The 27240-nt window shown below is 40.7% G+C and overlaps 1 protein-coding gene across 2 annotated transcripts in view; it reads left to right on the top strand.

Annotated features, from left to right (window-relative positions):
• Positions 1-27240, top strand: part of CDADC1 (cytidine and dCMP deaminase domain containing 1) — a 73503-nt gene that overhangs the window by 38074 nt on the left and 8189 nt on the right. For both annotated transcript variants that reach the window (XR_012780093.1, XM_075532924.1), the window contains exons 7-8: positions 9329-9518; positions 19551-19611. Coding sequence is in view for 1 of the 2 variants with exons in the window: in XM_075532924.1 (XP_075389039.1) it covers positions 9329-9518; positions 19551-19611 (251 nt within the window). In the remaining variant the exon portion in view is untranslated. The remainder of the gene's footprint in view (positions 1-9328; positions 9519-19550; positions 19612-27240) is intronic.

Below are 27240 nucleotides of genomic sequence, written 5' to 3'. Positions count from 1 at the left end.
TAACATTTCCTTCTGTCTGCACACTGCCTCTTGAATTATATACAGGTTCCACTTGAGTACAACTGTTCTGGAATCCCATTCTCGAGGATCTCCAAAGTTTGTTATCACCCACACAGTCAAGTGTCTTGGCATCATCAGTAGACACAAATAAACATCCTTCAGGTTCTCTCCTTCGTCCAAGATCCATCTGACATCCGAAATGACATCCTTTATTCCATGTTCCCTCCTGAATCTGGCATGAGTTTCTGGCCGCTTCCTGTCAATGTACTGTTGCAACCACTGTGGTATTATCTTCAGGATGCGATAGGAGTGACATTGTTCTGAAATTTTTGCATTCTTTGGGTCACCTCTTTTGGAATGGGTACAAATAAGGATCTCATCCCATCATTAGGCCAAATCGCTGTCTCCCAAATCTCTTGCTATAGGTGAGTGAGTAATTCCAGTACTCCATCAACTGGTGAGATATTTGGTTGTGTCTCCCTTCCTGGAGCTCTGTTTTTGGCTAAAGCCGTCAGCGCAGCTTTGACTTCTTCTTCCGCACCATTGGTTCTCGATCATATGCTACCTCTCTCAACCAGTTGGCTTTCAGCACCGTAGTTCTTCTGGTGCCACGGCTCTGTATTCTTTACATCTTCTTTGACTACTTCCTTTGTGGTTTTGCTTATAGAATCTTTCGATCTGAAAACTTGAGGCTTTAATTTTTTTCTGCATTTTCCCTTTCAGATTTCTGAGTGGTGGTGTTTGTTGATCTTGTGTTCATCTATTAATTCTTGCTAATCGAGTTTTCTTGCCAGCTCTTTAGGATATTCTATATATAGAATCATGTCATTTACAAGTATGTGAGATGCAAAGGGATCATGCAATTGGGATCGTGATAGTGGGGGTGGGGGTGGGGAAGCAGTCACACTACCCTTGATCACGCCCTACCAGGCTTCCCACACCTTCCTCACCACCAATTTGGATCACTTGTTTTTCCTTTGTCCTTTTTCCTGGGTTTGTTAACACCACTTCTTGCCCACCCCCCACCCTCTCCCATGTCCCTCCAGAACTGTTGGTCCCGTTTTTTCTCCTCCAGATTGTTCATCCAGCCTATCTTATTTAGACAGACTCGCGGATAATAACATGCACAAAAACAAGACAGAGCAAAACCAAGCCACAAAAGAAAACTAAACAACAAAAAAACAAAGACAAAAACAAAAAACCCACAGCAACAAAAAAGAAAAGTCTGTAGTTAGTTCAAGGACTGTTTGTTGGCCTTTAGGAGTGTTTTCTGGTTGCGTCTGATGGGGTGCCAAGCCCTGGCCCCAAAGTCTATTTTTGGTCTTTCCCGGAAACTTCGTTCCTCTCTTCCCCTTGATGTTCTGTTCAGATTGGGCACAATTCCCACCTTGTATCTCCAGTGTTGTCCCCTGTAGGGCTATGGGTCAGTGAGGGATGTCATGTCTCATAGTGGGGCCAGCCATATGGTCTCTGGGAATTGGCTGCTCTGAGTGGGAATATCGTCATCAAGGCTTGGTGAGCCAGAACGTGCTCCACTCTCTCTTCCTTCCCATTCATTTGCTCCCATGCGCTCTGATCAGACATGGCCCTCTCCCTGAGCTGTAGCTTCAGTGCTGTCCTTTGTAATAAATTCTTCTGGGGGGAGGGACAGCTGTCCAGCCCTCAGACCTCTCCACTCCTCTAGTTCTTTAATGTTTCCTCCCTCCCAGTACCATGACCCCATTCTACTGCACAAATCTGACTAGACCAGATCATGTACACTGGTACAGATAAGAATGATACTAGGACAGTCAGGGGAAGGTGGGAAGAGAAAGGGAGAATCAATCACAATGGTCTACATATAACCTCCTCCTAGGGGAATGGACAACAGAAAAGTGGGTGAAGCGAGACATTAGTCAGTGTAAGACCAGAAAAAAAAAATTTACAAATTATCAAGGGTTCATGAGTGAGGAAGGGGGAAATGAGGAACTGATACAAAGGGTTAAGTAGAAAGAAAATGTTTTGAAAACTATGATGCCAACAAGTGTAAAAATGTGCTTGACACATGGATGGATGTATCGATTGTGGTAAGAGCTATATGATACCCCTCAAATAAAATGATTTTTTGGAAATTGTTACAGAAACATGTGCAGTGAAGTTGGCCTTCATAGTCATGCTCTCCCTCCCTCCCTCATGTCCCAGCGCTCCGGCCGCAGGACCAGCAGGGCAGGCCTCCCCATCGGTCCCCCTTTCATTCTGTGTTGAGGACTGACGTGCTGTGTGCTAAGGAACAGCATGTTGCAGTGATGCTACACCACAGCCAAGGAGCTTTGGTGCTGTGGTGGTTACACACTGGACTGCTGTCTGGTGTGTGATTCAAACCTACCAGCAGCTCCAAAGGAGCGAGATGACCTTTTCTACTCTTGTGCGGACTTAAAGTCTCAGGACCCCACAGGGGCAATGTTACTCTACTCTACAGGGCTGCTCGGAGTCCAAATCAATTTGATGGCAGTGAGTTTGGAGATGGACACCCATCGTCAACATACATTGGAAGGGAGGGCTGAGGTGGACTTTCCTGGGGGTCCATTTGGAGTACCAGCATCTCCCCACTTGCACACTGTCAGCTGCAAGCCACGGCACATTGCTACCGAAGGCAAGGGCAGTAAAGTCTGCTCTCATAGCCAGCACTACCTGCCTACCTATGCACCCCTCAGCTTGGGCTTCAGGAACAAGCAGAAGTCTCCCCGAGGGGCAATTAGGGTGAATTTGCCCCACCTCCAGTTGGTGTTGAGGACTGCTGACTAAGGCTGCAGTGCAGTAGGAAGCAGCCATTAAAAAAAGAAATAAATAACAGTTTTATTGGCACTTCATCCACATATCATACAATTCAGTCATATCAAGAAGAGTTGTTCAATCAATGCGGCAATCAAGTTTAGAACAATTTCTTTGTCCTTGAATTTCGTGTTATTACATGTCAGCTATATCCAGGCAGCATAGCTGACAGTACCAGGGCAGACTGCCCAAAGGGTCCATTCAGAGCGTGACTGTCCCTCCCCCAACCCCAAGTGTCAGCTGCTGGGCTGAGAGGAAAGCTTGTGTAGAAGATTCCTTACAGTGGAGTCAGCAGGTGGGACACCTAAGGGAGCCTGCTCCCTCAGCCACCAGAGTTCTGAAACCATTACACCCGCCTCTCAGAGTTCCTTCTGGGGACACCAGCCCCATGGAGAGGTCTATTCTGCTTCCCGTGAATGCTAGCTCCAACATAAGCAGCTCACACACAGCAGAGAGCAAAGGAAACTCAGGCAGAACTGGAGGGCAGCACCCAGCTGCAAGGGAGCTCACTCCAACTAAAAACACAAGTGTTGGTATCCAGCATCATCAGAACAAAAAAATCTCATAGTGAATGAGGGGGGGTGTGGGGTGGAGACCTAAAGCCCATTGGTAGGCCACTGGACATCCACTTACTGAAGGGTCTAGGGGGAGGAGATGAGCCAGTCAGGGTGTGATGTAGCAATGATGAAAAATAAAAGAATATATATATGTATATGTATATATATATTACCATATTGAATGAAGGGGGAAGTGCAGAGTGGAGACCCAAGGCCCAAGTGTCGGCCAATGGAGATCCCCTCATAGAGGGGTTTAGGAGAGGAGATGGGTCAGTCAGGGTGCGATGTAGTACCCATGAAGAACACAGCTTTCCCCCAGATCCTGGATGCTTCCTCCCCCCAACTACCATGATCCGAATTCTACCTTGCAGGGCTGGATAGGGCAGAGGTTGTACACTGGTACATATGAGGGAGAGGGACGGCAGAGAAGTGGGGGAAGGGAGACTCCGGATAGGGCAAGATATGACAAAATAACAATGTATAAAATACCAAGGGCACATGAGGGAGGGGGGAGCGGGGAGGGAGGGGAAAAAAAGAGGACCTGATGCAAAGGGCTTAAGTGGAGAGCAAATGCTTTGAGAATGATTGGGGCAGGGAATGTATGGATGTGCTTTATACAATTGATGTATGTATATGTATGGATTTTGATAAGAGTTGTATGAGTCCCTAATAAAATGTAAAAAAAGAAAAGGAAAAAAAAAAGAAAGAAAAATACAACTTTCCTCTAGTTCCTAAATGCTTCACTCCCTGCCCCCCCACCCCCGGCCCCACTATCATGATCCCAATTCTACCTTGCAAGTCTGGCTAGACCAAGGGTGTACACTGGTACAGATAGGAACTGGAAACACACAGGGAATCCCGGGTGGATGATCCCTTCAGGACCAGTGGTGTGAGTGGTGATACAGGGAGAGTAGTGGGAGGGTGGGTTGGAAAGGGGGAACTGATTACAAGGATCTACATGTGACCTCCTCCCTGGGGGATGGACAAAAGAATAGTGGGTGATGGGAGACATCGGACAGGTCAAGATATGACAAAATAATAATTTATAAATTATGAAGGGTTCATGAGGGAGAGGGAGTGGGGAGGGAGGAGAAAAAATGAAGACCTGTTGCCAGGGTCTTAAGGGGAGAGCAAATGTTTTGAGAATAATGATATGCTTTACACAATTGATATATATATGGATTGTGATAAGAGTTGTATGAGCTCCTAATAAAATGATTAAAAAACAAACAAACATAAGTACTGAAACAGAAAAAGGTAGTAAGTAATACTCAGAGAAACGTATTTCCCCTGGTGGGCAGATTGATAGTACACAATCTTTCACCTGGGTAGTAGTGATTGATAAGAATTAAGGACAAACATAGACAAAGAGCTGAAATAAATAAGGAAAACTAAGAAATAATAAAATGATCTCAAGAGCTACTGCAACCGAAAGTAACAACTAAAATGAGGTCCATACACACAAAAACAAATTTTAAAATGTCAGAAGAAGGTTACTTATCAGTTATAGCAGATGTAAATGGAGCAAATGCTGTAACTGGAAGGCAAAGAATGGTAAAGGAGATTCATCAAGAAGACTTAGTAATCACAAATACGTATGCACCCAAATATACAAAGCTACCACTGATAGACAAGTAACAAGAAAACCCTCATTGCATTGAGTTCCTTTGACTTCTACTGACCCAAGGACAGAGTAGAACTTGTCTGGTTTTCTGAGGTTTCTGTGGCTTTCTCAGGCTCTTTGTCCTACAGGAGTAGAACGCCTCTTCTTTAAATACAGAGAGAATTGAAGTGCAAAACGGTCAGAGACTTCACTCTATTGTTTTCAGTGTTGGACAGAATATCTACAGAGAACATCAGCGAGAGAAAAAGAGGACCTGCAGGACACTGTGACCAGTCAGACATACCAGACCACATAAACCTTCCACCCCAAACCAACAGCACAATACAAATTCTACTCAAGCGCACATGGATCCTTCTTTAGGATAGACCACACTTTCGGCTCAAAGCAAGTCTTTGTATTTTTAAAATACAGAAATCACAAAAAATATTTTCTTGTCACAATGGAATGAAGTTAGAAATCAATAATAATAGAAAAAAATTAAAAGTACACAAACATATTGAAATTAAACAACCCACTCTTTTATTAATATTTTATTGGGAGTTATTACAGATGTTATAACAGTCCATACTTCAAATAGAGCATAATTGTACAATTGCTAATACAGCAAGTTTCAAAACATTTTCTTTCTTCTTAAACTCTGATATCAGCTCCCTTTATCCCTCCCCCCACCATTCCTCCCAGGAATTATTGTTATATACTATATTGATAACATATATAATGCTATATATTTAAATATAACATAGATATATTTGCCCCATCCAATATGTCCATTCACCTAAAATTGTGAAATTGTTGATGACAACATATGTACAAATGTATTTAATGCAGCACCTCAAAATGATTAATAATTAAAAAGGAAAAATAAGAACTAGAGGAAAATTGTATGTTTCATCGGTGCTACCCTCGTTCTACTCAAAAGTGGGGTTATGGGGACAACACTGGAGACACAGTGCCAGAATTGCGCCCGATCTGACTCCACCACAGTGATGTGAAACACAAAAGGTGTTTAACCGAACAGTCGGGGGGGGGGGGGGGGGGGGGGGGGGGGGGAGAGCAAGGAAGACCAAAAATAGACTTTGGGGAAAGGGTGTGGCAACCGACCTTGAACTATTTACAGGCTTTTCTCTTTTTTTTGTCCTTGGTTTTGTGTGTTTTTTTCTTTTGTTGCTTTGTTCTGCTCTGTCTTGTTTTTCTGCATATTATTATCTCTGCGGGTCTATCTAGATAAGATAGACGGGATAAACAATCTGGAGGAGAAAACAGTGGGACTCATGGTTCCAGGGCAGGATACAGGATGGAGGTAGGTGGGGGAAAGGAAGTGAGTGTTAACAAAACCAGGAACAAGGGAACAAGTAATCCAAAATCCATGGAGAGGAATGTGTAGGAGATCTGACAGGGCTTGATCCAAGGCCATGTAACCCAGAGGAATTACTGAAACCCAAATGAAGGCTGAACATGATAGTGGGACAAGAGGAAAGTCAAAGGAAATAGAGGAAAGAGAACTAGGAGGCAAAGGGCATTTGCAGAGGTCTAAATACAGGCATGTACATATGCAAATATATTTATGTAAGACAATGGGGAAATAGATCTATGTGCATATATTTATAGGTTTAGTATCAAGGTAGCAGATGGACATTGGGCCTCCACTCAAGTACTCCCTCAATGCAAGAACACTTTGTTCTATTAGCCTGGCATTCCATGATGCTCACCTTCTCGATACAATCACTGAAGACAAGTGGGTACATAAGTAAATGTGGTGAAGAAAGCTGATGGAACCCAGCTATCAAAAGATATAGTATCTAGGGTCTTAAAGACTTGAAGATAAACAAGCAGTCATCTAGCTCAGAATCAACAAAGCCCACATGGAAGAAGCACACCAGCCTGTGTGATCACAAGGTGCTGAAGGGATTAGTTATCAGGCAACAAAGAACAAAATATCATCATTGTGAATTAGGGGGAGTGCAGAGTGGGGACCCAAAGCCTATCTGTAGGCAACTCAACATCCCCTTATGGAAGGGTTGTGGGGAGGAAACGAGCCAGTCAGGGTAGCAAAGATGAAACATTCAACTTTTTTCCCTCAAGTTCCTAAATGCTTCCTCCTCACCCACTATCATGATCCCAATTCTGCCTTAAAAATCTGACTAGACAGAGGATGTACACTGGTACAGATAGGAACTGGAAACACAGGGAATCCAGGGCGGATCATCCCTTCAGGACCAGTGGTGTGAGTGGCAATACTGAGAGGGTGGCGGGAAGGTGGGTTGGAAAGGGGAACTGATTACAAGGATCTACATGTGATCTCCTCCCTGGGGGACGGACAACAGAAAAGTGGGTGAAGGGAGATATCAGACAGGGCAAGATTTGACAAAAAAATAATTTATAAATTATCAAGTGTTCATGAGAGGGGGGAGCAGGGAAGGAGGGGGGAAATGAGGAGCTGATGCCAGGGGCTTAGATGGAGAGGATATGTTTTGAGAATGATGAGGGTAACGATTGTACAAATGCGCTTTATACAATTGATGTATGTATGGATTGTGATGAGTTGCATGAGCCCCCATTAAGAAAAAAAAAAAAGGATTTTCCTGATACCAAGGGCTCAAGTAGAAAAAAAGCATTTTGAAATTGTTGATGACAACATATGTACAAATGTATTTAATGCAGCACCTCAAAATGATTAATAATTAAAAAGGAAAAATAAGAACTAGAGGAAAATTGTATGTTTCATCGGTGCTATCCTGCTCCCTGACTGGCTTGTCTCTTCCTTGTGACCCTTCTGGAAGGGGATGTCCAATTTTCTGCAGATGGGCATTGGGTCTCCACTCCGCACTCTCATTCACATTGATATGATTTTTTGTTCTGGGTCTCTGATGCCTAATACCTGATCCCATGGACCCCTCATGATCACACAGGTTGGTGGTCTTTTCCCTGTGGACTTTGTTGCTTCTCAGCTAGATCGCCCCTTGTTTATCTTCAAGCCTGTAAGTCCCCAGATGCTATATCTTTTGATAACCAGGCACCATCACCATTTTTCACTCTATTTGTTATGCACCCATTTGTGTTCAGCGATTGTGTCCGGAAGGTGAGCATCACAGAATGCCAGGTTATTAGAACAAAATATTCTTGTATTGAGGAAGTACATGAGTAGAGGCCCAATGTCCATCTGTTGGGATTCTCAGCAGGCGTGAAGCTGACAGTGTCTGACTCTGGGAGATTTGGGCACACTCAACACTACCCCTCAGGTCTCCCTGGCTGCTTTTAAGGCAGAAACTTGGGGTTCTATCTCTTTGTTACAGGCAGGATCTGTGACAGGCAGAAGCAGGTTCTTTTTCTAGGGCCACAACTCCAGTTCACAGCTTCTGGTGGGCCACAGGGCTGGGGATGGGCTGGGTCAAGACAAGTGAAAGAAGATTCTACTTTTTATGACTTGTTCAGAGGCTCCGGTTACAAGTTGGGTTGCTAACCAAACAGCAGTTGAAAACCACTAGCCACTCCTAGGCAAAAAGAAGAGGCGTTCTGTTCTGATAAAGATTGACAGACTCAGAAGCCCCCAACACACCTGGGCAGATCGACTCTGCCCTATGGCGTTACTAAACTGAGTCCACTCTGGCAACAAGTTGGAGGAGGAGGGGTTGTTAGTTTGTTTTGTTGCTATTTATACGACTCCTTGATTTGTTGACTCTTACCTGCTTACAGTTCTCTACTGCTTTTCTCTGTTCCTCAGTCAGAGTCCCTCAAAGCCAAGCACCATTTGCTTGTTTTATTACTTTCCCCAGCAGCTTTATTGACGTATACTGTCGACTTCTCAGACAGTCACTAGGTCAATCATGTTAAAAAAGAGCTGTGCAGTCACCACCACCATCAGTTATAGAACAGTCTCTTCTTGCTCTCATTAGTTCCCCACTCCCCATCCCTCCTCCCCCACCCTGGCCATGTTCCCACGAAGCCATTAATCCGGGTACCGTCTGGATAGATTGACTTAACCTTGTTGTGTTTGTAGGGGAGGGTTAGAATGACAGCTTGTGTTTTACACCACCTTCCAAAATTTTCTCCTCCTTTTGATGTCTGTCTGTGTTTTCATTGACTTTCTGATCTAATACTGAACATCTTACCAATTGCTTAGAATTAATCATTGCATTTTAGTCCTAATAATTGCTATGGTCAAGTTGTATTATAATATCTTGTGAGTTTATATATTTTGAACATTCACTAATTGAGCAAAAATAAGAGCTGATATAAATGGGTTTTTTTAAAGCAGGTAAATGTTAGGTTTATCTTTTTAAAAAGTAGCCTACTGTTTGGAAACTACCTTGCTAATAATAAAAATAATTTTTTATAGGTGTCAAGAAATAAAGCCAGAAGAAAGAAGCATGATTTTTGTGACCAAGTGTCCATGTGATGAGTGTGTACCTTTAATTAAAGGTGCAGGCATAAAACAAATCTATGCAGGGGATGTAGATGTTGGAAAAAAGAAGGCAGATATCTCCTACATGAGGTTTGGAGAACTTGAGGGTGTTAGCAAATTTACAGTAAGTAGATACTTTTTCAAATATACTTTCTATTCTATTGTTAGTATCTTGCTACATATTTTAATTTAGCACTTCCTACTCTTTTAAAGAGTTTCAACATACTTCTTGCCAAGTTTATTTTTAAGTGGAAGCACTTGCCTAATTACAAACGTTCAAATTAGGATCTCTGCCTTATGTATACGCATTTCTGGAAAGAGTTTTGTGTTGACTCCTCATATCTCAAGCAAGTGGACCTTCGGTGGTTAACTGATAACTGATAAAGGGCAATTAAAAGAGCAGTTTTATTGGTATTTCCTCCACCTAGCATACAATTCAATGGCTCAACCATATCAAGAAGAGTTGTACAATCTTTACCGCAATCAATTTTTTAGAATATTTTCTTTTCCCTCGTACTAATAGTTATTCTTGTGATTTTTTTCTTGCATTTTGGCAAAAGTAAACACATTAAAACATTCACCAACTCAACAACTTCTACATGTATAATTCAGTGCCATTGATTATTAAAAGACAATTTCTGACTCACTTTTCTTTAACCCTTCTGGCTTGGAATAATGGGAAGAGATGAAAATAGTTTGGTTACTCAAAAGACAGACAGACACACACACACACACACACACACACACATACACACACACATTTTCTCATGATAAAATTCCTGAACTAGTTTATGAAGAAAACCACCTAACTTTTAAGTCTTTTACACTTTTTTTCTATTTAAAAACTGCTTGGAAAAACTAATCTCAATCATATAAAAAAGTTTAAAAAACAGTACAATGAATTTTTACTAGACACATTTGAGAGTAAGGTGTTGACATGATATAAAATCACCCTCAAAATAAAGATATTCACTTACATAACCAAACCCAAGCAAGCGCACTGCCATGGAGTTGGTGCTGACCCAAGTGACCCTGTAGGACAGGGTAGAACTGCCCCTGTGAGTTTCAGAGCCTGAAACTTGTTTGTTTTTTTTACAGTTTTACCAGCACATAATCCACATATTATATAATTCAATTATATCAAGCAGAATTGTATAATCATTCCCACAGTCAATTTTAGAACATTTTCTCCCGCCCACCCCCCCAACCCTGTGATGAAATCACCTTTAAAATGAGTATGTAATCAAATTCAGTTCTAGTGCTCCCTTTACCTCCTGGCTTCATTGTTTAATCTCAGAATCCCCTTTACCCTCCCCATTGCCCCACCACGACCACCACACCCCCTACACACCCGTGCATAAGTTGTTATCTCTATGCAGCCACTCCTGTGCTTCACAAGTCGGTAAATGCAACAGAAACAGTAAAGAATGAAAATGAAGTAACATGGTATGACTAAAATAATAGTGATAAAAGATAAAAATACAAATAATGAGTAAAAAAGGAAAAGACCCCCATCAATAGTAAAAGCCAGGGAAGATGTTTCTGTCATGGAACAAGCAAGAGATCCTTTCATCTTGAACAGATCCAGGTGGGTCTAGAAGGAGGTCAACTGGCCCAGAATCAAGCTTGGTCCAGCCTCCTCAGGATGACAGACAGTCAGTGATCGATGTTTGATAGCAAGGCTGTTCCAGACGTTTGCCTGTGACTAACGGGGATCTGCCGGTGGCTTACTCTGATCAGGTACTCCAGAGCTGGGTTTGGGGCTCCCGCTGTCCTCCATAGCCTTCCACGAATTGCATGATCACCGTTTTAGCTCTGATACTTTCCCTCCGTAATGTTTGCATTTTGTTGTTTTCATCTTTGAGGCGGGGGTGCCATGTGGACTTAGTTGACTCCGCACGTAGATGAGTACTAGTTTGAGTATAAGTCTCTTAGAAGATCCTTCTTCCCTGTGCTAGAGGGCCGCTGGGGTCAGCACCGACTCCACGGCAGTGCGCTTGCTTGGGTTTGGTTATGTAAGTGAATATCTTTATTTTGAGGGTGATTTTGAATATAATGACATTCCTGTACCCTCTGCTCTCTTCACCTCACTTCGCTGTAGGACCCTTATCTGGAGAGATCATTTCGCAGGGCCGTCTTATCAGAACTAAGTGTTCTTGGATTGAGGCTAGAGTTAAGTAGGATTTCAGAATCCTTCTTGTCCACACTGAGGTTCACTTTGGGCGTCATCTTAGGCCAAACTCTAACCTTCATGAGACAACTACACCGAAACCAGCAACAAACCAGCCAGCAAACAAAGGGGGGCGGAGCAAAAAGCAGGAAAACAATGAAGTGCAGCATTGCCAGTCGTCCTCCTGGGGCGTCAGGCAGTTGCACCAATGACATCAGTTTCCCCAGGGACCCAGCCCTCCAGACACCGTCGGTGTGCAGAGTCCATGCAGGCGCAGTTCCACCTGGAGCTGCAGCCCACGAGGTGTCCTACACAATTTGATCTCCTGTCCTATCGAGCTCTGTTGATCCTGAGAGTGGGATTTGGTGCCAGGGTCAGTTCTTCCAAGTACAGACCCTACCCGACAGATCAAAACCTGTCATGTCTTTCCACATCCTCTCTAGAATTTTTTTCTGTTTTTTAGTTTGGGCTAACATTATGGATATAAAGTGGTATCTCATTGTGGTTTAATTTGCATCTCCCTGATGGCTAGTGATCACGAGCATTTTTCACGTGCTTGTTAGCCATTTGTACTTCATTTTTGGTGAACCGTGCATTCATGTCCTTCCCCCATTTCTTTCTGTTCAATTGGCTCTCTTATTTTCTTATTGAGCTGTTGTGGAGTTCTGTCTATTTTGTAATTAGCCCTTTCCCTGTTGAGCCATTGGCAAACATTTTTTCCTAATCTGTGGCCTTTCGTTTCACTCTCCTGATGAAGTCCTTTGGTGTGCATAAGTGATGTCATTTCGGCATGTCTCAGACTTCTATCTTGCCTCTACTTGTGTGCCTCCTCCATTTTGCTTGGTAGTCTGTGTATGCCCTGCAGTAGGCCCTTACGTTTGTTCCAGCCTGCTCCTTGACGATCCTGAGCACGTTTGGGGGTTTTCATTTATGTCTTTAGTCCATCTTGAGTTTGCTTCTGTGCTCCGGGAAAGGTACGGGTCTTGTCTCATGCTTCTGCATATGGAAATCCGTTTGTCCAACACCGTTTGTTGAACAGGCTGTCTTTCTCCCGTTGGATCTTTCTAGGTCCTTTGTCAAAGCTGATATGCCCGTAGGCTGCTGCATATATGTTTGAGTTTTCTATTCTGATCCATTGGTTCATGTGCCTCTCGTTGTACCGGTCCCAGGCTGTTTTGACTACTGTGACTAGGTAGGAGATTTTTTAGCCCAGGCCTCCTGCTTGGTTCTTCTTTATAAGAAGTTCTTTGCTTAGCCTGGATCTTTTGCCTGCCCATAAGATTTTGGTTTGTTTCTATTTCTTTAAAGAACTTATTTGGGATTTGAATTGGTATTGTATTTGTAAATTGTTTTAGGTACTGTTGAGACTCTGTGGGAGTAGAAAGCCCCGTCTGGTTAGCAGCCCAGCGTATGCGCACGAGGCCACCAGGGCTCCTCCATAGCCATATTACAAACACCAAAACCAAGAGACCAACACTGTTGCATTGTTACCATGGAAGCGAGACACTCTACTAACATTTCACTAGTTGTTTTAGTCATGTTGTCGATAGCAAAGAGATTCTGTCTAGAGTCATGGGGGCTTGTTTTCGTATCCAATCCTTTAATCCTAGCATTTGATGAAACATTTCTATCCAGTTGACCCTTAACTAAGGTGGGTTTGAAAAGCACAAGTCTGCTTCCATGGCGTTGATCATCTCAGTGTAAGCAGTTCATCTCTCCAGTAGATTGTGCATTATAGTAAAAAGTGATCTCTTATGGGTTCTCGCATATTCTCTATTGTGCATAGTGCAATGCTATAAACCTTAAAAAACAAAACAAAAACAAAAAAACCCTGGGCTCCATACCAGCTGTCCTCGGTGCTGCTCCAGAAGCAGAGCAAAGTGGTGGCATTCTAAGAGAAAATGGAATGACTTGCTATGTCCCATCGATGGAGACCTGCAGCTGCAGTTGCCCACTATTGCAAGATAAATGAACGCAGAGTAAGGAGCACTGTAAAAAAAAAAAGATTTAATGAAGCCATTGCTGCCAGTTATGTGAGCAGGCATGAAAACGTTGTACCTTTTGCAAAATGTTTTGTGCTGCGTTGAAAATACAACTTTTATGTGTATTCAGTATGTCATATACATAAAAACAAAACAAAAAACACTGCCACCGAGTGGATTCTGACACACAGTAACTATAGCACAGGATACAACTACCCTGTGGGTTTCCAAGATGATAAATTTTATGTGACTAGAAAGCCTCATCTTTCTCCCAAGGAGCAACTGGTGGTTTTGAACCTTGCAGTTAGCAACCCAATGTGTAACCCGCTGCAGTCCCAAGGTCGTGGGTTATGCATTACACATCATAGATGAAAAGTGTTCCTTTACTGTGGTTACAAATTTATAAATTACCAAGGTCTTGGGTTACACATTACACATCATAGATGAAAAATTGTGACTCTACTGTGGTCGTTATTGGTAAGGCTTGCAGTCATTTATTAATAGTCAAGTCCGAGGGGCATTAAAAGTGGGAGTTGGCCCCCTTGTCCCTTGTGTTGTTAAAGGATCAACTATATTAGAATTTGCAGTGAGTCGTAAAAGCATATAATAGGATAGCTTGTGAATGTCATGCCTCCATTCTTTTTATCTGTGCTGTTTGAAAAAAGGTTGCCTGGAACATATAAGGTATATATTAGGTCTTTTAAAATCATGTAGATATATATAACAATAAATGAACTATATCCAGCTTCTGGTTTTTAATGCATATGTATTTTAAATTTTTAATTGATTTATTTAAAATTATTCAAAGTTTAATATTTGAGAGGAGTGGAGTGAAAGCATGGGGAGATGGGAAAGATGCCTCTCTTTTATAAAAATACATAAAACCGTATAACCAATTTATCACAGAGAACTCCAGGCCCTGAGTCTATGTTTTTTGTCTCGTTATTCCTTCTGAGAAAGAGGAAGAAACAGATTTTAAAAAATCATTTTACTGGGGCTCATACAACTCTTATCACAATCCATACATACATCAATTGTGGAAAGCACACTTATACATGCGTTGCCCTCATCATTCTCAAAATTCGCCTTGTGCTTGGATTCCTGGAATCAACTCATTTTCCTTTTCTCACGCCCCCCTCCCTCATGAATCCTTAATAATTTATAAATTGTTATTTTATCTTATCTTACACTGCCCAGCGTCTCCCTTCACCCACCTTCCTGTTGCCCACCCCCCAGAGAGGAGGTTATATGTAGATCCTCAAGATCGGTTCCCCCTTTCTACCCCCACTTCCCTCCCGGTATCGCCACTCGCACCCTTGGTCCTGAGGGGTTCATCTGCCCTAGATTCCCTGTGTTTACAGATTCCATCTGCACTGCTGTGCATTCTCTGGTCTAACCAGGCTTGCAAGGTAGAATTGGGATCATGATAGTTGGTGGGAGGAAGCGTTTTAAGAACTCGAGGAAAGTTGTGAGTTTCATTATTGCTACACTGAACCCTGAGTGACTCATCTCCTCCCCACTACCCCTCTGCAAGGGATGTCCAGCTGTCTACAGATGGGCATTGGGTCCCCATCATGCGCTCCCCTCATTCATGATGATATGATTCCACCCCCCCCCCCACCTTTGGTGCTTGAAACTTGGTCCCCTCGACCCTTCATGATCACACATGTTGGTGTGCTGCTTCCGTGTGGGCTTTGTTGCTTCTGGGCTAAATGGCTGCTTGTTTACTTTCAAGCCTTTAACTCCCCAGACGCTATATCTCTCGATAGCCGGGTACCATCAGCCTTCTTAACCACACTTACTTATGCACACATTCGTCTTCAGTGTTTATGTCGGGAAGGTGATCACACAATGATGGTTTTTGTTCTTTGGTGTCTGCTACCTGAACCCTTCAACACCTCGTGTTTACTTAGACTTGTGTGCTTCTTCTCTGCGGGCTTTGTTGCTTCTGAGCTAGATGGCCACTTGTTTGTCTTCAAGCCTTTAAGACACCAGACACTATATCTTTTTGATAGCCAGGCACCATCAGCTCTCTTCACCACGTTTGCTTATGCACACGTCTGTTTCCAGCGATCATGTCGGGAAGGTGGATATCATGAAATGACCTTTTAGCTGAGCAAGGTGCTATTGTATTGAGGAAGTGCATGCGAGGAGGCGCAATGTCCACCTGCTACCCTACTACTGAACCTATAAATATATGCACATAGGTCTATCTCCCTCATTTAAATTTCAATAACAGTTATAGTCTTACTTTCAGATTGTTAGAAGAAGCATAAAAGTGTCAGTACATTTAATTTTGTGGGAAAGGTTCTTTGCTTTTTTCAGAATGCTATCGTAGACCTTGGGATAAATGATTATTTTCTTTTTTTTTTTTCTCTTTTTTTTTTTTTAAATTTTAACAATTTATTGGGGCTCATACAATTCTTTTCACAGTTCATATATATACATACATCAATTGTATAAAGCACATCTGTACAGTCTTTGCCCTAATCATTTTTTTCTCTTTTCTTCTTTTACATTTTATAAGGGACTCATACAACTCCTACCACAATCCATACATATACATACATCAATTGTATAAAGCACACCCATACATTCCCTGCCCCAATCATTCTCAAGGCATTTGCTCTCCACTTAAGCCCCTTGCATCAGGTCCTCTTTTTTTTCTCCTCCTCCCTCCCCCTAAATGATTATTTTCTTTGTTTTTTTTTAAGAGGCTAAATTGTGAGAGTCTCTCATTTTTTTTAATCTCCCCCCTCCCAGCTCTCGAGAGTCTCTTTTGAGAAAACATTTGACCCTTGTGAATCTGTGTCCATTTACTCAATTCTTTTTTTTTCTTTGATAGACTATTAGGATTTTCTGTTAGGCCACATTTTGTTTTTATTCTGACTATAGAAGGATTACAGAGAATTAGGAAAATAAAAAAGAACATTTAATTTACCCACAACTCAGAGATACTACTGTTAATAGGTTGTTTTGCTTTCTGTGCCATTAAAAACTCTTAAAGCTTAATCTTCAGTCATTACACAATATTCTAGCACAGAGATGCTACAGTTTGTTTAACCATTCTGCTATTACCAGCCACCTAGCTGGTATCTATTAAAAAGGTATAAGTAGCATGTACAGGTTTTCATCGCGTATACCATAATTGTAAAATCCGTTATTGGAGACTTAGGTGGTTTCCATCATTTTGCTAGTGTGAAAGATAATACTGTTAACGTAAGAGTGCAGCTCTCCTCACGCCGCTGCAGTTAGATCAGTAGGCTAGAGATCTAGAAGTAGAATGCCACCTCCCTTCATCTACTGTTTTGTTGCACTGTGGTGCCTGTCACGGCGATTTGACGCTGGAGGCCTGCCACCAGTATTTCTGATAGCAGCAGGGGCACCAGAGGTGGACAGCTTTCAGCAGGACGTTGGAAAACTTGGCCAGTGTGAACGTTACGGATAGCAGTGAAGCCCTGCTCGATAGAGAGCTGCGAGATGAGCTCCTGCAGGTGGCTCAGAATACGACCAGGGGAAAAAAGCTAACTCCCTGCAAGTACAGTCAGCGTTAACCATGTGAATGAGTGAAACTTTCAGGATTGTATTTGCAAAATGAGAACAAACAGCTGCGGACATCCATTAATAATCAGAACATGGGTTATGTGAGGTGTGGCTCTACGAAAATGGAAAGTTGTCCCATATTAAATGGAACACATAAATATGGCTATCCAAGAATTAGTGTGAACCCAAATGAACTGGTTTGGCTATTTTGAATCAGACAAACTTGTGGTCTGCAATGCTGTCAGCGAATGGAGAGTATTCATATGCCCACAAGGAAGACTAGTTAATCTGACTATAATTAAAATGTATACACCAAACGTTAATGGCGAAGATGAAGAAATTGAAGATTCTTACCAGCTTCTGCAGTCTGTAATTATACAATCAAATATAGATCAAATGTACACTCAAGATGTATTGATAATTCCTGGTGATTGGTATTCAAATCTTGGAAACAAAGAAGGATCGTGTGTTAGTCTGGGTGGACTAGAGAAACAAACCCAGAGACACTCAGATGTGTATAAGAAAGAGATAACTTTATATCAAAGAGCAATTATACATTAAGAAAGCATCCCAGCCCTGTCCAGATCAAGTCCAGAAGTCCGATATTAGCCCATATGTCCAGTACCAGTCTATAAATTCCTCTTCAGACTCACGCAGCACATGCAATGATGCCAAATATAGGAAGATCACAGAGACCAGTGGGTAGAAACTCTTGTGGCTCCAGAGGTGATGAAAGCAAACCGGCGTGGGTCTTCACGTGGCGCCCCAGCTCCAAGGCTCTGGCTGCCATCAGCGTAATTCCATGTGTCTTGTTAGCAGGACTGTCTTGCAGACAGTGAGTGTCCCACCTCCAGCGAGCTTTGTAGCGCCTCCAAATGAGGTCATCAAGCTGTTACCTGATTGACAGTCTAAACTCCACCCCTTTGCTTTGAATAGTCTCATGCTGCCCAGATTATGTAACTACCACAGATTGGTAGCTGGAAATAAGGCTTGGTGATAGATATGATGCTGGAGATCATATGACAGAACTTTGACCCAATAAACCAGTAGTTCTCAACCTGCGTAAGGCCGCGGCCCTTTAACACAGTTCCTCATGTTGTGGTGACCCGCCAACTATAAAATGATTTTCGTTGCTACTTCATTTTTGCTACTGTTATGAATTGGGCGACCCCTGTGAAAGGGTCATTTGATCCCCAAAGGGGTCGTGACCCACAGGTTGAGAACCACTGTAATAAATAATGAAAAGTTGAAAATATATATAAAAACCAAATGACTTATTCCTTGCAAATAGCTTTATTCAACAACATAAGTAGTGGTTATACATGCGTGCCTTTTAGGATACCTTTTAGGATAGATGTTAGTATGCTTGTGATTGTTTCTGGGCCCTTTGGGCTAAGTCATTAATAATTCTAATGAAGCGAATTTCAAGCCAGGTTGTAAAGGTAGGGCGGTGCTATAAGGTAATGATCATGCTCATTTTCTTTCTTATTTACTCTTCTCGTAAGATGTGTAGCATCTGGGGATCTCTTACATTTTCTCTTTCTGAATGGTTGGGATGGAAAATTCTAACCAGAGCCATCTATAGCATCAGATGATGGAAGTATCTGTGTACAGTATAAATTGGGAAGAACCTGCATGAGCCAGAGATTTGCCAGAGAAGGAAAAATGAAATCTTTTTCACTAATAGAGAGTAATAGAAATGTGGGAAGACTGCACCCTGTCAAAGGGGCAAAACTTGTGAGATGCAGGACAACGTGGCAGTCCCGTAGCGCTCCGGAACTCATAGATTTCACTATAATAACAATGGGGAAAGGCATGATACTCTTGGTCATGTTTTCATTCTTTAATATCTAGGCTTTCTCTGTTTATTATAAGGTCTCATAGCACCTAGCAAGAGCCCTGGTGGCGCTGTGAGTTAGGTATTGAGCTGCTGATGAATGCCAAGGTCAGCAGTTCAAACCTACCAGCTGCTCTTTGGGAGAAAAATGAAACTACCTTCTACAAAAGATGTACTGGTTCAGAACCCTCTTTAGGGTCACTGGTCAGAATGATGGCAATGGGCTCAGTTTCGGGGGCATGGGACCAAGGAAGATCGTATTATCTGGTGGAAATTCCATAGTGCTATGCTTGAACATTACATTACTCGGGATCTCAATCTCTTGCTACCTTTAATGAGCATATAACCTTAGGCAAATCACTACTCTTCTTTGGTTGCCCACGTGCTTACCTAAAGCAGGACTCTAAGGGACCTTTAAGGTCCTTCTTTCTCTTAGGAGCCTTGACTCTGACCCCAGGAGTCACATTCATGATCCTTCAGGGTGGCATCTTTCGGGGCTTTGTTGGTGTGGACATGTTTTTTTTTTCAATGAGTTGTTTTGATATTTTGTGAAAACAAGGTGATGCGATACTGTTTATAAAACCCTTTCAAGCCTATAAGTGAAATGTCTTTGTTTTTTCACAGTGGCAACTGACCCCATCAGGAGTTTATGATCTTAAACAAAATGAGTCCGAAAGGAGAGAGAGTAAGTATTGATATGTTTCATATTTACACTAGCGCTTTGGTGCTGAAGAAAAGGACTTTATTGATCATAGCTCTCAATGCCATCTAGGTGAATCCGACTCAGAGTGACTCTGCAGGACAGATAGAATTGCCCCTTTGGGTTTCCAAGACTTTAAGTTTGTACAGGAGCAGACAGCCTCATCTCTCTGGTGGCTTTGAGTCTCTGACCCACTATGCCACCGGGCTTCGTTTTAATGAAAAGATGGTAGAAAATGTTTTTGGTTATAGATGAAACATACTTTTTTTTAGCAGATTAGATTTTTTTGCCATGCAATTTGTTCACAAATGCTTGTGAAGCTGCTATACATGCTGGGGAAATGCTGAGAAGCCCCCGAGGTGCTATGTGGTAGATGTTTTACTGCAAACGGGAAAGGTGGAGGTTCAAACCCACCAGCTGCTCCCCAGGAGGAAGATGAGGCTTTCTGGTCTCAAAGAGATTTTATAGCCCCAGAAACCCTATTCATAGCTGCTGTTGAGTCAGAATCATTCTGTGGCTGTAGAAGGGGATGTGCTGATACAGCTTTGCTCCCAGAGATCTAGAAACTCATACAGATAATCATGCACAAATTGAATGTGTAGACTTCTTGAAAATAGTAAGTAACAATGTTCCTCCATACCAAAATGCAAGCCTCTTGGATAATTAGAGAAATATATATATATATATATATATATAATTAGTAAAGTTGCATCTAAAACTAAATCTACTGACAAGCTCCACTTCTTCCCAGATTTATGAGAGTGGAAGTGTTTGGTTGCTAGCTACCACAAATTAATTGCCAGCCTTCAGTGCTTCATTATTTGCTTATGAGCACAGTTTAGATGTAATATAATTTAGGGCTTACAAGGGCCAATGAATAAATTCCTGTTATAGACGACCACTTAACTGTCAGTTTATTGTAGTGGGATGGCTTGGGTGTTGCTGTGATGCTGGAAGCTAGGTCACTGGTCATACAAAGATCAGCAAGATGACAGAAAGGGAACAAGTTCAGCACAGCTTCCAGACCAGGAACAGACGACAAAGAAGGACTAGGCTGTCCACTTCAGGGGAATTAGCCACTGAAAACCTTATGGGTAGCATGAGAACACTGTCAGATACTGAAAACCGCATGAATTAGAAGAAGAGCTAAAATTAATAAATAAATTTTAAAAATGAAAAAAAAAAAGTAGAACTCTGCACACAGTGGCTGCCACAAACAGGACCAATTGTGAGGACAGCATACTACATGGCATTGCATCCTCTTGTACACAAGGTCACTGTGAGTCAGAAACGCTGAGTCAGAAGTAACTGGATGACCCTTATCAACAATAACAACAAAAAAGCTACAAATATCCTTAACAATAGAAATTTGGATTAATCTATCTACTTAAAATTAAGAGCAAAATACCATTAAAGAATTGCAAGCACAAGCATAGAATAGAAGAAAATATATATTAGCTATATCAACAAAGGGCTAATATTCAAATTGTATTATTATTATTTTGAGTTGTTTGCAGTTTTATTGGCATTTTTCCACAAATCATACAATTCAATAGTTCGATCATATCAGGAAGAGTTGTACAAATATTGACACCATCAATTTTGGAATATTTTCTTGTTCCTTGTACCCATTATTAGTATAATTATTTTTTTAACTATGGCAAATATATGTACAACAAAACATTGTCCAATCCAAAACCTTCTACGTGTGTAGTTCAGTGCCATTGATTATACTCAGATGTGCAACCATGATTGATATCCTTTTTCAAATTATTCCACCACCATTCCCATAAACATAATGCCCCCTTAGAAAAACCCTACCTTAAAAAAAAATAAAATAAAAAAAAAAATAAATTAAAAAAAAAAGAAAAACCCTACCCATGGTCACCATTAGTCAAGTTTGGGCTCTTTCTTTTTAAAATCATTTTATTGAGGGTTCTTACAGCTCTTATCACAATCCGTACTTACCTCCATTGTGTCAAGCACATTTGTATATATGTTGCCATCATTCTCAAAACATTTTCTTTCTAACTGAGCCCTTGATATCAGCTCATCCCCCATGAACCCTTGATAATGTATAAATTAAATGTTTTTCATGTATTACACCAACCACTGTCTTCCTTCACCCACTTTCCTGCTGTCTGTCCTCTTGGGAGATGGTTATATGTTGATCATTGTGATTGGTTTCCCCCCTCTTCCTCCACCTTCCCCTTCCCCTCCTGATATTGCTACTCTCATTATTGATCCTGAGGGGTTTATCTGTCCTAGATTCCCTGTGTTGCGAGCTCTTATCTGTACCAGTGTACATGCTCTGGTCTAGCCGGATTTGTAAGGTAGAATTGGGGTCATGATAGTGGGGGAGGGTGGTGGGAGGAAGCATTAAAGAACTAGAGGAAAGTTGTATGTTTCATAGGTGCTATACTTCACCCTGACTGGCTAGCTCTCATCTCTTCCTTGTGACCCTTCTGTAAGGGATGTCCAGTTGCCAACAGATGGGCTTTGTGTCTCCACTCCGCATTCCCCCTCATTCACATTGATAAGATTTTTTTGTTCTGGGTCTTTGATGCCTGATAGCTGATCCCATTAACATGATAGTGGGAAGGACATGGGGGAGGGGGGAAGAAGCATTTAAGAACTAGAGAAAAGTTGTATGTTTCATCGTTTCTACACTGCACCCTGACCGGCTCATCTCCTCCCCGCGACTCTTCTTCTGTAAGGGGATGTCCAGTTGCCTACAGATGGGTCTTTGGGTCCCCACTCCGCACTTCCCCTCATTCACAATGATTTAATTTTTTGTTCTTTGATGCCTGATAATTTATCCCTTTGACACATTGTGATCACACAGGCTGGTGTGCTTCTTCCATGTGGGCTTTGTTGCTTCTGAGCTAGATGGCTGCTTGTTTACCTTCAAACCTTTAAGACCCCAGATGCTTTTTCTTTTGATACCTGGGCACCATCAGTTTTCTTCACCACATTTGCTTATACACCCATTTGTCTTCAGTGATCCTATTAGGAAGGTGAGCACACGATATGATTTTTTATTCTTTGATGCCTGATACCAGATCCCTTTGACACCTCATGATCACACAGGGTGGTGTGCTTCTTCCATGTGGGCTATGTTGCTTCTGAGCTAGATGACTGCTTGTTTATCTTCAAGTCTTTAAGACCCCAGACACTGTATCTTTTGATAGCCAGGCACCATCAGATTTCTTCACTGCATTTGCTTATGCACCCATTTGTCTTCAGCCATCCTGTTGGGAAGGTGAGCATCAAGGAATGCCAGTTTAATAGAACAAAGTGTTCTTGCATTGAGGGAGTACTTGAGTAGAGGCCCAATGTCCACCTTAATACTAAACCTATAAATATGGGCACATAGATCTATTTACCTTGTCATATATATATTTACATATATATATATTTACATATGTACATGCCTGTGTTTAGACCTTTATAAATGCCCATTGCCTCCTAGTTCTTTCCTCAATTTCCTTTTTTTTTCCTACTTGTCCCACTCTTATGTTCACCCTTCCTTTGAGTTTCAGGAATTCCTCTCAGCTACATTGCCCTTGAACAAGCCCCACCAGGCATCCTATGCCCTCCTCACTATCGATTTTAGATCACTTATTCCCTTGTTTCTGAGTTTGTTAACATCCCCTTTTCTTTCCCCCACCTTCTGCTCTCCTGTGACCCCCAAGAACCATCGGTTCTGTTGTTTTCTCCTTCGTATTGTTTATCCCACCTATAGCAAGACAAAAGAAAACAAACACAATAATAACAGCAACAACAAAAAACGGAAAGCCTATAAATAGATCAGATCTCTTTGTTGACATTTATGAGTATTTTTCAGTCGAGTCTGATGGGGTGCCGTGCCCTGGCCCCAAAGTCTGTTTTTGGTATTCCTCGGGGAATTCCTTGGTTTGCTCCCCTTGGTGCTCTGTTGCACGCCCTTAGTGTTTTGCCCTGGTGTGGGAGGGGTCAGATCAGGCACAATTCCCGCACTGTGCCTCCAGTGTTGTCCTCCATAACACTATGGTAAGGTGACCAGATTTTAACATTGGTAAAACGGGACACGATTGATGGGGGGGTAGGGGGTGGGGTTCTTGATTAAAAATTTGGTCTATATGGAGCAACAAAAATTTTCATAGAATGCAAAAATAGTATTGTAATATATTTTTAAAATTTCAACATAGTACAATTTACAAATATAATACATAAAAATTACGTATAGTCTTATTCTTTTGCATATTTCTCATTTGATTGAATTTTTTTAGCTGTTTAAAAGGCCATGAAATTTTTCACAAGAATTTGTTAAATTATATTTCACACATAAAATGGCTTTCAAAGTCTCAACACTTAATTGTGATTTTTCTGATGTCCACACTTTACTTACTGTAGGAAAAATGCATTCAGTCACAGCATTAGTAAGGACAGCGTGTATTCCACAATTTTTAGTGCATTATTGTATGGAACATGGTTTGTTTCAAAATGATGAAATATTTCTAACCATTTGTTCTCTATTATGATTTTTTGCTGATGCCTAAGATTTAACCTTTTCCTTATCAACATATTATTTTAATAATGATACCTCATTAAAAAGATCATTTTCAGAAATATTACTATATGGGAAATTTTGAGTAATATGATCGAATGATTTTTGCACATCATTCCAATTAAGTTCTTGTTTTAATGTAACCCAATGAAAATGTTCAATATCATTGTAATGTACCATCCACGCTTCTAAATAATCTATGCAGTTACTATAGAACTTTTAAAAGTGATTCATGATATCTGCACGATTTATTGCACCTTGTTCTTCTAGCTGGCTTATACTACTACGGATAGTTAATGGAAGAAAATTATTTTCTAACCAAACTTGACACTAAAATTTTAAATTATTAACTTCTTTTGCTATTTTGATTACCGAAATTTTGTCACCTTCAATAAGTTTTATAGCATTTTGAAAAAGAACTGCTTGATTGTGTACAAACTCTAACCAAATTTTTGAAGATTCTCTTTCAAAAGACTCTTCTAAAATTCTAAGACATTTATCCTATGATAGAAAGTAAGATTTCAAAGGATCGTATGTTTTCAAAATTCTTTTGACTGCTGGCAAAAGAGCTAACCAGTGCGTTTTACTGTGTCCAAGTATTTTCTGATAATTGACTTCCATGGTTTCACAAAGCTCCTTCAGCATTTCAATGCGCACAGTGTATATACAGAAATAAGAATATACTTTAATAACAATGTTTTCCACATCTACGGGCAACAAATCAGCAGCTGTTTGAATGGCGCTATGTATTATGTGCGCTGCGCAACCAACACCAATAATGTTTTGATTAGGATTTTTGTTTAATTTCTAAAAAATATAATTTGTACCCTCTTCTCGCTTTTTCTCCAAAATTTGCATTCGTGTTGTCTGCACAATATGCAATCGTTTTATGTTTTAAATTTTTTTTTCCAAAATATTAATAATGGAACTGAAATTTATTTCAGAAGTTTTGCCGGGCACAGAAACAAAATCTAAAATTCTAATTTTTATTTCAGTTTCCAAATAAAATAATCTAATAATGGTTGGAAAAAAACTTTATATCTTCATGATTAGATGCATCAGAATATATGGATATAAAATTAATTTTTTCTAGATTTTTGTTTAATTCTGAAAATGCATTTGAAGAAAGCACATTACACACAATTGCCTCGGATTTTGTTCTAGCACAGGCAAATTTTTGGTTGAATAACTTTTTGACAACTTATGATCTGCAGTCCATAGATCTGAAGGAATGATTGTGATTAATAGCATGCAAAGACAAGTCCTTCTGCTAATGCTAATTTCTTTTCTTCGTCTCCATAAGTTGTTTTCCAAAAAAATTCCTGTATTTTGGAGGAAGATGCAGCACTATTTAAATATCTTTTATGCTTCTGTGTCTCCAAGTGCTTTGAAATATTCTTTCCGCCATGCGAAATAGAAAATTCACCATTACATTTCTCACATTTTACCATGTAATCGCTTTTTGGTTTTTTAATAAAAGGAAATTCACTTCTTAGATCATCGTTGAATTTGCATCCTTTTTTCTTACTCATTATGTTAAAAATCTAAAAATAATAATTTAAAATTATATTATAAATTATTATATACATATTGATTAAAAAACACAGCAAGTAGGTACATAATTACATGAACATATTTTATTGTTAGTTTATAAATTAATTTGATTGTTATAAAGTAACTATATTTTTAATTATTTTAATTTTAATCCTATATTTCTTTCTAAATAATAGCAATACTAACTTGTATTATATTTTTCTCTGAATTTGCCGTAATGTAAGTCATAAGTGTCACTTTCAAGGCCGGCGCTAGACTTTTTGCCACCACTATAAAATATAAAGAATATGAGTACTGTCTACTAAATTCAAGAAAATGTATGTATTTGTGAAATAAATAAATAAATTACTTACCTAAATTATCTGAGTAGCTGATTTGTTGACATCACTTGTTTAACTAGTACTAGCACGCAGTACAAGATATGTGTATCGTCTGAGAGACAATTACAAAATGTTTTCGTTGTTGCCAATGCCAAAAAATGCCATTGTTCATTAAGTCCAAACAATGGTGGTCGAATTCTAACAACTGATAAACAATGCGAACTTTGATAAGCAGTTCTCGATAATCAGTTCTCAACAATTATTTGTTATTATTAAAGTGTAACATTATAAAATTAACAAAAATAATATAAAACTCATATCCTGGCGAAATAGCTGCATGGCAGCCGAAAACCGTACATTCCCTTCCCGTTCTCCCGCCGTTCCCTGGCTTGTCGTGCATTCTTTCCAAAAATCGGGACTTTTTAAAAACACCGTGGGACATGGGACAAATTGTTAAAAAATCAGGACGTCTGGTCACCTTACACTATGGGTCAATGAGGGAAGTTGTGTCTCATGGTAGGGCCGGCCCTATGGCTATCTCTATGCATTGACTGCTCTGAGCAGGAATACTGTCCTCGGGGCTTGGTGGGCCAGGATGTGTTTCACTCTCTCTCTTTCCCTTTCCCTTTGCTCCTGTGTGCTCTGATCAAATGGGCCCATCTCCATCAACTAGCTTCAGTGTTATCTTCTGAAGTGCATTCTTCCAGGGTGGTGGCGGTGGTGGTAGTCCATGTAGTTGGGATTGGGGCTGGCCCCGCAGACCTCTATTGGTTCACTGGCTTGTCTTATAAGTAGTTTTCTTGATACAAAATTCTCATAGCCTACACTTTCATTGTTAAGTAACTTAAAAAAATTTTTTATTGAGGGCTTTTGCATCTCTTATCACAATCCATACATCCGTCCATTGTGTCAAGCACATTTGTACATATGTTGCCATCATCATTTTCAAAACATTTTCTTTCTCCTTGAGCCCTTGGTATTATCAGCTCCTCATTTTTTCCCTCGCTCCCTCATTAACCCTTGATAATTTATAAATTATTATTTTTTTATGTTTTATCCTGTTTCCCTTCAGCCACTTTTCTTTTGTTCCCTGTGTGTGTTATAATTCAATCATTGTGATCTGTTTCCCCTTTCTCCCCCCACCTTCCCACTACCTTCATGGTATTGGTGATCTCATTATTGGTCCTAAGG

Source organism: Tenrec ecaudatus, chromosome 15 (assembly GCF_050624435.1).
Source record: "Tenrec ecaudatus isolate mTenEca1 chromosome 15, mTenEca1.hap1, whole genome shotgun sequence".
Taxonomy (NCBI): domain Eukaryota; kingdom Metazoa; phylum Chordata; class Mammalia; order Afrosoricida; family Tenrecidae; genus Tenrec; species Tenrec ecaudatus.
This window is presented reverse-complemented; position numbering and strand designations above follow the sequence as displayed.